The sequence below is a fragment of the Cyrtonyx montezumae genome, unplaced genomic scaffold (assembly GCF_038088225.1).
Source record: "Cyrtonyx montezumae isolate F1298 unplaced genomic scaffold, pur_monq_1.0 scaffold_9, whole genome shotgun sequence".
Taxonomy (NCBI): Eukaryota; Metazoa; Chordata; class Aves; order Galliformes; family Odontophoridae; genus Cyrtonyx; species Cyrtonyx montezumae.
Window position 1 is genome coordinate 11,585,849 of NW_027072100.1, and position 12,947 is coordinate 11,598,795.

General features: G+C 40.7%; 2 protein-coding genes across 2 annotated transcripts in view; one reads left to right on the top strand and one right to left on the bottom strand.

Annotated features, from left to right (window-relative positions):
- The window catches only part of APCDD1L (APC down-regulated 1 like), a 215,939-nt gene that overhangs the window by 102,286 nt on the left and 100,706 nt on the right, over positions 1–12,947 (top strand). The gene's annotated exons all lie outside the window — the stretch shown is intronic.
- CIMIP1 (ciliary microtubule inner protein 1) lies at positions 408–4,401 on the bottom strand. The gene is made up of 4 exons (XM_065754068.1): positions 4,325–4,401; positions 3,947–4,028; positions 2,874–2,972; positions 408–693 (listed from the first exon to the last, which is right to left on the bottom strand). The coding sequence occupies exons 1-4, from the start codon at positions 4,363–4,365 to the stop codon at positions 538–540; spliced, it is 378 nt and encodes a 125-aa protein (XP_065610140.1). The 5' UTR covers positions 4,366–4,401; the 3' UTR covers positions 408–537.

The following is a 12,947-nucleotide window of genomic DNA, read 5'->3' on the forward strand; positions in this document are numbered from 1 at the left end:
AATAGGCTTGCCATAAGAAGTGATTTGATAACACATTGTCTTTTTTATACAAAACGTGTTAAATGATGTATGAAGATGGATGCATTTAGAAATTTTCAGTGCAAGAAAATACTTGCAGCAGGCTGACTTAGCTTCGCTCTCTCTCTCTTTTTTTTAATGAAGTTCCTTAGACTTCAGCAGTCTGTTTCTGAGTTCCTACCAGCCTCGGTTGATATAAACACTGGTATAAAAAATCTGCAGCAACATAAATACTTCGTAACATATTTTTACTTTGCAACTTATGCTTAGAAACTTACATTCTGAACAACAAAAAACACTTGATACCAAAACTGCTTTTAGAAAGTGACTTCATTTTGCTGAATGGCCTTTGTAAGCATTCCTTAAACCAGTCAGGCAGCTCTAAAAAATCTGCAACAAGCAAAATGCTGCACTGTGATGTTCACACATTGCCACAGGGATTGGGGATGCTTATATAGGGGTTTCACTATGTTAACTTTGGAATGTGAGTTCTGTGTGCCTACTTGCCATTTCTCACTGTCAGTCCGAGGGCTCACGGGGCCAGTTCAGGTCCTTGAAGAATGCGCCTTTGCAGCTCCGGATTTGAAAACAGTATTCAAGTTGGAGCTCTGGAACAGCTGATCTCCAGCCGATAAAGCCCTGGGTGGTCTTTGGAACTGGAGGAGATGGATTCACCTAGAATAAAAGTAACACACAGAACTCAATGATTTTTGATGGTAATTTCTGTCATGAAACATCCTCCTTTGTGCTCTGGTGTGGATGGAAATGAGAACGTATAAAAATAGTGGGTTTCCAATCTGATGAATTAATATCCTGAACGCACATTGATATTCGTGGAAGGAAATAAGAACTTCAGTGGACTGCCTGGTTGCATGCAAGTTTATAATGTAAAAAGTTACTGGGGTGATTTAGGTTCCATTCTATAGCAAGGCACTGGGGAAGAGAGAAGTTAAATGGCCAAATTCTAGTGAAGTAACTAACTTCCATTTATCATCCTTTAAGAAGGTCATTTAGAGTCTCAACTGGTATGTATAACAGGAAAGCAAAACTCATCATTTAGTAGTATATATTAGCATACAGTTTCTTCATATATACAGTTTTGTTCAGTATATTTCTAAGGGCTCTAAGTTATTAGAAGGATTTAAGCTTTAGCTTTAACAGTACTCTTCAAGCTAGCTGCCTTCTCTAAACAGGAAAAGCAGCACTTTATACTTGCTGCAGTGTATTTGGTATCAGTTCTGCCACGGAGTAACAGTTCTGTGGCCAAATGCTAAAGATGTTACTGAGCAAGAAGTACTCATCCATTCCACTTTCCACTTTAAAAGATGGGTGAGCGTCAGGTTAATCTGCAACTAATCTTGCTAAAAAGGAAACAAAGCAAAAGCCAGCAGCCTCTGTTCAGTGACTGCTGCGCTTACTTTGGCTGAATCATCTCAGTTGGGCACTTCATATCCTTTTAGCATCTGGGGACTTAGTACTGAAACACGCAATAAGAGAACAATGTTTCAGTTCTCTTGCCAGAGTTACTCCACTTTGTTCTTTGGCCAAGGCTAGAAATGTTTATGATATTTAGGTGGAGCAGTTCCTCTGAGAAGATAATTTTTATGGCCAGAAGTGCCACCCACTGAGCAGGATAATAAAGGAAATCATTTCCTACTTATGATCTGGAGGAAGGGACTATGAAGAAGCAATTATGAATCCAACCTAGAGAGAAGAACAGATATGAGGTCTGTTACCATAAAGGTGAATGTGCAGAATGACATATTGCTCTGCATAAGCATTTAGGAAAATGTAAAAAGTGACCTAAATCACAGATAACACTTGTCTTCCTTGGCAAAGAAAGGATTCGGAGGCGAGATTGAACTCTGATCCCTGTTTCAGTCTTTGTCAGGCTACACACACTACTTCAGCAGCTGATGGCTGTGTGGTTTGTAACACACACATACCCTCAGGGTGCAGCAGAGGCAAAGCTGACTGACTGGAATGGGATGCTTGGGACAAAGCTGTGGAACAAGTAGCTCTAATGGGAGAAGTGCTGCCATTTCATTTCTGTCACACTCAGCACTTGCTCTTATACTCTGATGCAATTTTGCCTCAGTAGAAGTCCTTATCTCACAACCTCTGGAATGCCTTGAAAGTTAGGTCAACAGCTAGGGATTTTCAATCTCTTCTGTCTCCTTAATCTTCTCAAAGTGAACTCGCCTTGCTTTTTGTTGGCACGCTCTGCCTCTCCTTTTCTGGCTGTGTTCCTCTCCCGTTCTTAGTGATCTAGCTCTATGGTTGTTCTGTTTGGTGGTGATTTGGACTCTGTACATTTATAAATCAAACACACCGACCCATTAGCACTGACTTCTCCCAGCCAATCCAATTTGTGCCACTAAAGAGGACAGAGGCATTGTCTCTGCCAAAAATAATACTTACATAAAGCTAGAAATAAATGGTGTCGTCTTAAGCAATAGTTAAAAGTGAGAGATGAGGCTGTGCTAAGCCTTGAAGTATGGCGTGTGCGTGTATATTTGAACAATGACTGGTCAGCAGTTGTAAATGGGTCTGCAGGCATTCTTCTATAATAAACCACACAGCTGACTGCTCTGTTACTAGATGTCACAGAGAACGGGAAGGTGCTTTAGAGGAAGATGATTATATACAGTGAAAGCTCTGTGAACTAACAACCATATCCAAAGGGCAATTCCTTGTTTTGAACGAGTGCTTTTAAAGCGTTGCTTGGGTCACAAATACAATTTACTCTGAACTTTAGCTAAAGGCCTGCCTCTACAAGTCAATTGATTTTAGGGCTTGGGTGGTTTCTTCACAAAGGTATTGCTGTACTGCAATCTTAAAATCTAATTTCTAACCTTAATATATTTTTCCACAGGTGTCACAGGCCGAATGCGCAGATGCTCTGGGAGCTGTATCTTGGGCTTTGTTTCTTCTTTCTTTTCATCTTCAATCAGCTGAAATAAAAACGTCAGCATTAGAAAAATGGGCTCTGCTATCTATCCCATTTCCCTGGTTGTTGCATCTGCTCTCCCTGCTCTTTCCACCTAAAACAGGAGCACATATCGTAGTGTTTTGGAAATTGTTGTCATGCACTCTTCTTTTTTTCTTCTTTTATTCAGAAAGTGATATAAACTGAGTTTCAGGTGAAAGGCAAGATGCTGCTGAGTGATTCAACTCTCTTAATTGCATCAGTAGTACAGAAATACATCTCACGTACCTCGTATGACCACAAGACAAGGATTAAGTTTGCCAAAAAGAGCACACTGAGCTTGTCAGCTTCTCAGCTGTCCGCCTATCAGCACTGCACAGGGGTGGTGTTTGTGACAGACAGTGGTTGTCACGGATGGATGTTGAGGTTTAGAGGATGAAATGTTTCAGAGGTGCTGACGTGGATGCCTAGAGGAATGTTCAGAACATCCTGGAACGGATGCAGTACTTCCAGCTGCACGGAAGGTCAGTGTCTGGCTGCATTCATGGGCTGCCCTGATCCTGAAATATCGTGATGCCAAACATAGCATGGGCGATACTGTATTCTCATATCTAAACATCAGTGAGAATAGACACCTCTCCAAATATTTTAGTTCCCTGTAAATTTCTCCACTGAAATTTTAATTAGCCAGAACCTTTTCCCCTTGGTTTTTTAAGTACCATATGGACAGACAAAGGGGAAACGTTTTCCTGTCAGCGTGCATCTCGTACTTGTTAGCACTGCTGGGAGCCGTGTTTCTCAGGAGAAATACATCAGGGTGTGCGTGGCATTTCAATTACCACTCGCTGTGCTTTATTCAGAGGAAAGCAGGAACCTTGAGCCCGTCTTTAAAGGTATTGCCTTTGCAAACTGTGAACCTGGCTCAGCAAGGCACGCTCGTGGTGCCGTGCCCGGACAGCCCCGTGTGGCATCCCGTTTCACACCTCGTTCCCTTTTTACCTCCTCAAGAGCTGTTTTCAAGAATCCCCATTTTTGAGACCACCTTCTTGCGTTTTCCAGCTCGTTTTCGACGCGTCGTTTCCTGAAATGTGTGAGAAGACGTTGAGAGCCATATTCTAAAATACAAAACAACAAACCCAGCGACGAGTGATGAAAAGCACAGTGCTGAGCGTGAGCCCGCAGCCCTCAGAGCAGCGCAGCTATGGCTGCGCTCACAGTTCGGACTCAGAAGTCACAGGAACTGCTTCCACGGGAGATAATGGCCCCGTCTGTGACATGACGCTCTCGGTACCCTCGTGCTCGTGAAATGAGAGCACGAGAGCAGAGCTCGGTGCGAAGGGGCACAGAGGGAAGCGGGAAAGGCGCGGGGGCCGCTACCAGCTGTTGTCCTCAGCCACCGCGCTGCGCGGCTGTGCCATGTTCCCGCCGGGCGGGGCCGCGCGCTGCGGCCGTTACGGGGCGGCTGTGACAGGAGCGCGTGGCCGTTACCGGAGCGCGGGAGCGAGCGCTGCTCCGTTCACGATATGAACCGTTTCAGCGATGAAAACGGCCGAGTGCCGTTTTTGGGCTCCGTTGGGTCGAAATGATTCCCCGCCCCTCCGTGGGAGCTGGTTTGTGCTAACGCTGCAGAGCGATTTTCACGCTGTTGGACGCTTTGTGTCAAAGTGGACGCAGGAACGTTTTGACCTCAGCTGGGTGGTTTACTGGGAGTGTGTTTGAACGCTTCGTTGATATTTGTTCCTTCAGTAGAGAACAATTTATCTAAAGGTGTTACACACTGGAACGTGAGAAGGCTGTAAATGTCTTCAGCTGTCATTTAGGTACACCAAGAACTTCTGTTCAAGTTAAAGAAGTCGCTCCTTAGTCCTGAAACAGCTGATACAGCTCTGTAAAAATCAGTAAACTATTGACAAATGCAATATTTCACTTATGTGCCATTTCTTGATTCTCTATTTGATAATTAGACTGGTAATTAGATCAGCTGGGTCTGCTATCACACCCGTGAGTGCTTACTCATTGTCCTATTTAACTAACCCCTGCTGCTTAGTCACAGTTATCTCTGGAGCCCTCTTATAACAGTCTGGATGTTTTCTGTGAGAATAAATAATCCATTAATGAAAGCAATCAAATTCGTATATATATATATAATTTTGTATCTGGGCTTAATCTGCAGTAGCATTTGTTAGAGGGGATGAAACTTTAATTTAGTGAAAATAGGACCTAATCACATTCAGTGTTTTTCTTTTGGTACTTAACCAATAGTTGTTCAGACGAGGGGATGCAAAAAGGAGAGCTGTCAGCTTTATGTATTAGGTTCTTCTGAGCACAGGGCAATATTAGAAAGCTTACAGTATGGGGGAGAAAAATGAAATAGGATTTTAATGGACCTCTAGATGTATGAAAAGTTTTAAGGCTGCATTTCCACTGAGATTCAAAGGTCATTTACAGAAAGACCACCTCTCATAGTTATGAACAACAGCATTTGTCAGCATGTGGCAAATGTTGAAGTAAATAATAGGTAGCTATGTGTTTAAGATGCGTGTTTAAATACTGTCAAGTCTACCGAGGAAACAAGATTTGTCCAGCTCTCTTCTCTACGAATGCTGCCAGCAGCACAAGATGGGGCAGAAGAGGGCTCAGTGGATGCACTGGATGTTATGCTAGGTTACAACACAAGCCTTGGAGTGTTGTGTTGGTACAGGTGGAGATGATACTGCTCTCTGAAATAGATTAGAGAACTGAAGTGACATAAATGGACTCAACAGTAAGGGAAAATCAGATCATGGATCTTCTCCATTTCATGGATCTTCTCCGTTTCATGGACATGCTCCATTTCACAAAGCATTTCCACAAACAGTTGTGCTTCTGCAATCAAAACAACGAACAGAATGGAGATGGGAGAAGGTGATGCCTGAGCCGAGATGAGCAACCAAGGGTAGGTGGACCTCTTACACTTGAATTATCACACAAGACTTTGTATAAAGCAATGGTGGATTTTCTTATGTTGTTATTGGTCTTCAAAAGGAGTTTTTTTTTTTTTCTGGGAATTTCATATGTCTGCACTGATATGAAAATGTTAAAGGTGTTTTTATTGGTTATTAACAGAGAAATGCCTACGTACAATAGCTCTGCTAATTTTTGAAACTGCTTGGAAGGAGCAAACCTGATCTCTCTCAGGCTCTATGTAGGGTTTTGCAAGTGTTATTTATGAGCACCTCAACTTCCACGGAATGAGCTGAGAGTGATTATAGATCATACTTAACACTCAGTCTAAAGATGCACTTATAAAGTACCTCATGTTTGACAGTACTCTAAAACAGCTCTTCTGTGGTTTTCAGTTCCAGTTACAAGGCCAGATGTAGATCTGGGGCCTAATTCCAGCATTACATTATCAACCACTGAGTTTTTATTGTGCTTGATATTCTTGCCAGTAAAGATAAGAATCCTCTGCTTTTCATCAGACTCAGGGTGGAAAACAAAAGAAACATTATTTTTGTTGTTGTTGTAAAGGGTCTTTTGAGTGTTTTTATATTTTCTACTACGCAGACTACAGACTATTTTATTCCTGTATGTACATGCAAGGTAAGTGTGGGCACAGGTGGCTTGGGGATCAGCAGCACGTAACGTGGCTCACAGGGCAGGCCCTGAGAAACCAGTCTGCTTGGGTTCTCTTTGAGGAGGTCTTAGCAATTTAAGGACTCTCAGTTTTTGGTAGACTCAGGCACGCAGCAACATGAAAGTGCTCAGAGATTCTTCCAACCCTGTCCTCCTCCTGTGCTTTTCCAACACTGTACTTCATCATGAACTGCAGTAACTGTCACTATGAAAGAAACAATATGGATGATGAATTAAGACTTTCTTTCCCCTTTGTGATCTGAAAGCTTATGAGTTGAGGAGTACTTGCCGCAGAACGAGGCTTTGAGGAGAGTGCTTGTTTTCTGAACGCTTATGAAATAAACTGAAAACTGCAAAGATGGAGTAAACCAGAAAGGTTTCTTGGGAAGAGGTGGGCATTACTGATGTGAATCTCTGCATGGGACAGCTATGGCATAGGGGGCTCTGGAACTTCTGTCTCATTGTATCCTGCTAGAATCAAAGTTTACAACTGTTTTTCTATCTGAGAAATTCAGACAGTGCAATATAATAACATGTTCAACGAGAAACGTGTGTTAGGGGTTTGAGGAATTGCCTCAGGGCTGTGCTGCTAACTTGTATGTGACCAGTGAGTCCCATGCAATCCTGATGTGGTATGACTACTGCTGGTGTATACGAATCCATACACAAATCTATACTTATGCACTTGCATTGAAAATGGTAAAATGTTGATTAGTACTGGTAGTTCTGCTCTTTTAGCTCCATGTTGCTTTTTACAACACTGTAGAGCTGAATAGAAGGGATTAGCAAAATACTAGCTATTTTTACAATGTTTCTGAGTAACAGCTCAGATGTGGGCTGCATGAGTGGTAGACTGCTTTGTTAGGGTCACTGTGATTGCTTTTAACTGAGCTAAGTCCCACTGAGTCTATGGACTCTGGCTTCATCCAAAAACAAATCCGAACCAACCAAACAAAAGAGCCCCAAACAGCAATGAAACAATGATTAAAAACAAAATGAAAAAGAGCCCTGCTGGAGTCTGTCAAATCAAGGAATATGTTAATTAGAGTTCCTGGATTACCATGTATTAGAGGCATCCGTGGTGTGCTTAGAATGACTGTATTTTGTAGCCAAATTTAGAATGGTCATGATCTGATAGTGGCTGTAATTATCCCGTGGCTTTTTGAATGATGGCTGATGTTTCTGTTATCTTAATTAAAAAATGTTTTCCCTCCATAAAATGTCACAGCTACAGCTCTTTGCAGATCTCTGTGCTTGAGAGGTATGGTCAGTCTTAACTGAATTTAGATACTTGTCAATAATTTCTGGAGTTAGATTTGGTTTTGAGGTGTGTTGCTTTTTGCTCAAACAACGGATCTGCATGGGATACCTCCTTCCCTTATCCTGGATGGATACATGCATGTTTGTGCTGTAGTCGATGGAGTTTGGTATAAGTGCTCCCCAAACAAAGTTATTTCTACTGGTGTCATGGAGGGTTTCTCTTTGTCAAGTTGGAGGGCTTTTCTGCACCGAAATTCTTTGTTTGGAGGCCCTACCTCTGAGCGCTGCTGCACAGCTCCAGCTGCAGAGGACTTTGCAGAATGCTGCCTGGTTACAATTTCAAACATCAGAGAATGTGACCACCAATTCTACCCTTCCCTGAGTAAACAGTTCTTGTAAATGCTGAAGTGCAACACGTGCTGGAATTCTCCCCAGATATGTGCTGGAGTATCTCAACGTTACGTCAATTACAGATGAAGCAAAGAAGACATAATTCTGAATTTTGTTGCACTATATAAACTGAAATCAAACACTTCACGGTCTTTGAAAGTATTTCTTTCTCTCAACAGAGTGCATGTTTCAAATCAGAAGAGTTGCCTTTTTTCATTTTGCATGGAAGGCAGGGGGTCTGGGACATTTTAATAGCTTTCATATTCAACTCCACAAATATATTATTGCAGCACAATAGTTTCTTTGCATGAGAATTGCTTAAATTATTCAAAATGGATTGAAAAATATATTTCAAGTTTTAATTTTATGCACAGAACATTAATGAGCAGTGCCCCTTAGAGACATACTGTCAGTTTAACATATTCACAATAATCTCAACACAGATGTTATTCCATTTAAATCCTTTTAGAGAGAAGAAACTAGCAATTTTTCCTTGGAGAACAGAAGAAAGAATATTATTGTTGAAATTACATTTTGATCCCAGAATGCTATGTAAAATATCATTGCTAGGATGAATAAGTAGCACATTATTTCTGATGATACGCATGTAAAACTTTTCTGAGCCTTCTGTAAGTTCTGCAAACAAGTGTAAATTTTGTTAGTCCCATGCAATTCTGTTTCCCTTGAGGATGACTGGAGGCAATGATGGCTATGAGCATCTCATTGTCTTCCAGTTTAAGAAGATATTTGTTTTTAGCTCAGAATTCTCTATTTGCAGCTCTAACGTGGAGAAGTTGTCTCTACTAGATATGTTTTACCACTCTTTCTCTGTGCACATGCATCAGAATTCTTGCTCAGAAGAAAGTGTATATTTAGAATAACTTTTTGTTGGTGTTGGAAGCGTTTGAAATGCACTTTGTTTCTGCAATATGCCGATGTTTTGTTTTTCTGCTTAACGTGCTCGCACTGTGCTCTGTTCTTGTATATTCTGAAATATTTTTGGGGAAAGAAGTGACTCACTGTAATGGTTCTGCTGTTTCCCCAGGTTGTCAGAGTGCCTCCAGGACAGCAAAAATACAAGAATAATTCTTATTTTTGGTAGTGGAATGCATAATGTGTCACCAGTTGTTTTTTTAGGGGGAGGAGTGTGGAATTGGGAGGATGGTGGTGGTGGAGAGGTGGGAGTACGGTTGATCTGTTACAGGACCAGAAGTAAATGTACCAGTTATGGCCAACGCAGTGTTCCAACCCCTTCCTTGGGACGGGACTCCATCTCCCACAGCCGTTTTGTGGGGTCTGTCAGCGTAACAACGATTGCAGTTCAGAGCATATTAAGATCAGTGTTTCAAGGCCAAAACCTGTCCTATGAGCCTCGATGCAGAACACTGCATAGGAAAATGACTTGCTAAAACTTTAAGGCAGTGCCATGGAATTTTCTTTATGCAGCAGTATTTATTCTGCATAAGGAGATATCTTGTGAAATAGCTGCTCCTTTCTCCTCTCTGTTGTTAAGAATGCTAAAGGAGAAACAACAGTTAATCTGATGCTGTAAACCAGCTGCAGAACTGTAAGCTAACAGGAGCATCTCATCACATTTCTGAGAGGAACTGCTGAGTTTAAATAGAATATGTTTTATTTAAAGTTAAAAATGAACAAAAATCCAATTCAAATTTAAAGATCATTCACATAACACTACCACTGAATTTTTTAAACCACTAATGCATTTTTTATCGATTGAAGTTGTAAATGTAAAATTTTGACACGCATTTAAATATTAATAGAAACTCATTCTAGAAGTATTCTAGAATTCTTCTGTGATTTTTTTAAAGAACAAAGAATACAGTAATTTCTCTACTCTCATAGCTGATGGATTGCAATGTGTATTAATGATATTGGAGCTAAGTTTCATTTGCTTTGGGCTCACTAAATAATAGCAGTGGATAAATTTGCTTCTATTGGTTACACTGCTTTGGATCTTCTGTTTATATGAATAGTTTACTGTATCCCTGGTAAGATGTGTACATCTTAGTCAGATGTAAAATAACTTGGCGATCGTCATTGAAAAGATGATTATCCTTTCAAAAAATATTATTGATATTAATGTCTGGAAGGCTCTAAGATTAAGTCCCTGCCTGGAGAATGAATCCAGTTCCTCAACAGAATACAGAGGAAAAGGAATGCATTCTGCAGCTATCTGGGATGTTATTATTATTATTTTTTTTAGTAGCCGTGTGAGGTCACGGGATTTAAAATATTTACACTGTCATACTTAGGAAATCCAGTGATCCTAGACATACTTAGCTGCATTCAGAAGACTCAATATTTAGACATATTCTCTGTAAGTTATGTTGCCATAGTGAAGAATGATTGTACAGTGACTGGTAGAAAAACTAATGCATAAATCAATTTATTATTGATTAAGGGGAATAAACAGGATGTTGGTACTGAATTTAGGGTAGGATTTTGCTGCCTAACACTAAGTAATGTTTTTCTTTATGAATTTGTAGAAGTCATTATTGCTAACAATCATTTTTTAAGTTTTTTTAATTTTATTTTACCTATAATTTGTCAACTTTCTTTGGTCAGATTTTCTGCTCCTTATGTAAACTGAACCTGGAACGTAACCTGAATGGGTTATGTTATCCTGTTAGGATAATGAATCTCAAAGTAGGTGCTGTAACGAGATTGGTGCGACTAAAAGGCAGATGATGAAGGATCTTCATGTAACTGTAAGCTTTGGTTTGACAGACCTTTGAGTAACCCAGGTTATGAGATGCAATTTAACACGTGTACCCCGAATAGAGGAAAGTAGCTTAATTTTGAGTAACACGTTAAATAGAACCCACTCATGCAGGATTTCACATTAAAGTAATTGTGGAGGAGGGGGAATTACAAGAACAGAAAGAAAGTTTACTCTTCCTCTTCATAGTGAAAGCAAATGTGTTTTTCTCCAGAATCTGCCAAGCCTGTGCTTTAATGATTTAACAGATGGAGTTGGCACATGTGAACCTGGAAGATGCATCTGTCTGATTTTTCCAGTCTGAGGATTTTTTAACTGCATTAATAGCACACACAGACGATGGTAAAATATCACCTCCCCAGGCTGCTTTGCTCTCCTAACACATAATGTCTTTTAAGAAAAAAAAGTGATAGGAGACTGGGGTGAGGAAAAGGCCAGAGAAATGAGGTTTTGAAAAGTTTAATATCTTCTGTCTTCACTGTGGTAGGCTTTTAAACCTCTCACTTTGATGAATTTTGTGTGTGTATGGTGTGGAAACAGAGTCAACTCGGGCACCCTCATCTGTGATATCAGTTCAGTTAATTACTTGCTCTAAATAAGTAAGCAACTTTTAAAAGGATACTAAGAACCATTAGTGTTGTGTCCTTTGCAATTTAAATGGCCGTGATTTAGTGTTGTGCTTCGAATCTAATTTTGATTTGTTTTCTATTGGTTTCTGCAAAGGTATAACTTCATATTTAGCAATCTCATTTAACCACTTGTACTGCTCATTCAAGCAGGGATTCAGATACGAAAGTGCTGTAACTCTTTGAACAAGGGCCCTAATATGAATTTCTTTATTTTAGGGCATATTTCTTAACACACTCACCCAGCCTGAAGTGGAAAGTGTGGCTACTTGTGTAAAAAACCTGGAGACTGTGGGTTAAATACTTCAGTTGTGTGTAGGAGTTGACTAAAATTGCCAATCTGCCATAGTACTTCTGCACACACCTCAGTGAGAACCTCTCACTTCTAAGGAAACCATTGTCCAAGGACCTGATCTGTCACAGTGTTCAGATAGCACTTAGTAAGCTGTCCAGATGATTACACTACTACTGGAGACAGTGTGTCCAAAGGAAGGCAAGAAAGATGGTGATGTGTCTAGAGGACAAGAACATGAGAGAAGGGCTCATAGCAGAGGTGCTGGAGTTGAGGGAATGGCGTGTAGCTGTGTCAGGGGGGGTCAGTCTGGTTGTTAGGAAAAGATTCTTCACCAGGGGATGCTTGGGCCGTGGAACAAGCACCCCATGGTCACAGCCCTGACCTGCTGGATTTCGAGGAGTATTTGGACAAGGCTCTCAGACACAGGGTTGGATTTTGGGCAGTCCTTTGAGGAACCAGGGATTAGGCTCTATGGTCCTTGTGGATCCCTTTCAATTCAGGATATTCTAGGATACTATAGGATATGGAAGGGATTTTCATTCTGTTTCTAAGTACAAGTGCTGTGGTGAAATGTAGTCGTTGCTTTTTTATCACAGACAAGTAATAATCTGTTGAACTGCCTGTTTCTGCCCTTTCCAAATATTCCAAGTGTTTAATGCTGTGAGCACTGACAGTGACAAGGCACCTCAAAATATCAGTCACTGTTTTTAGACAAATGTGCAGAACAGGACAAAAGCCTTTTGAATTCAGTTGAGTTTGGCTCAAACGAAAGATGCAATAATAAGAAGTTACATTATCCTACCATATGGTTTATGCATCTGCAAACCACAGTAAATCAAACGCAAAGGAAACCTTCTGTGTCTTGTCTAGCCCCAGTGTGAAGCAGGTAGCTTGCTTCTTGCTAAGGCTGAAATTTTAAGCACTGACATTGCACTTCTTCCAGAGACAGTACTTGCTGAAGTGACAATGACTTTCACTAACAGCTTTAGGTGAAATTGAGAAATGACAGATTCTGGTTTCTAGGGCAGTAAAGTCAGAAGATTTGGCCTTATTGAAACCATTCATCAAGCAGTT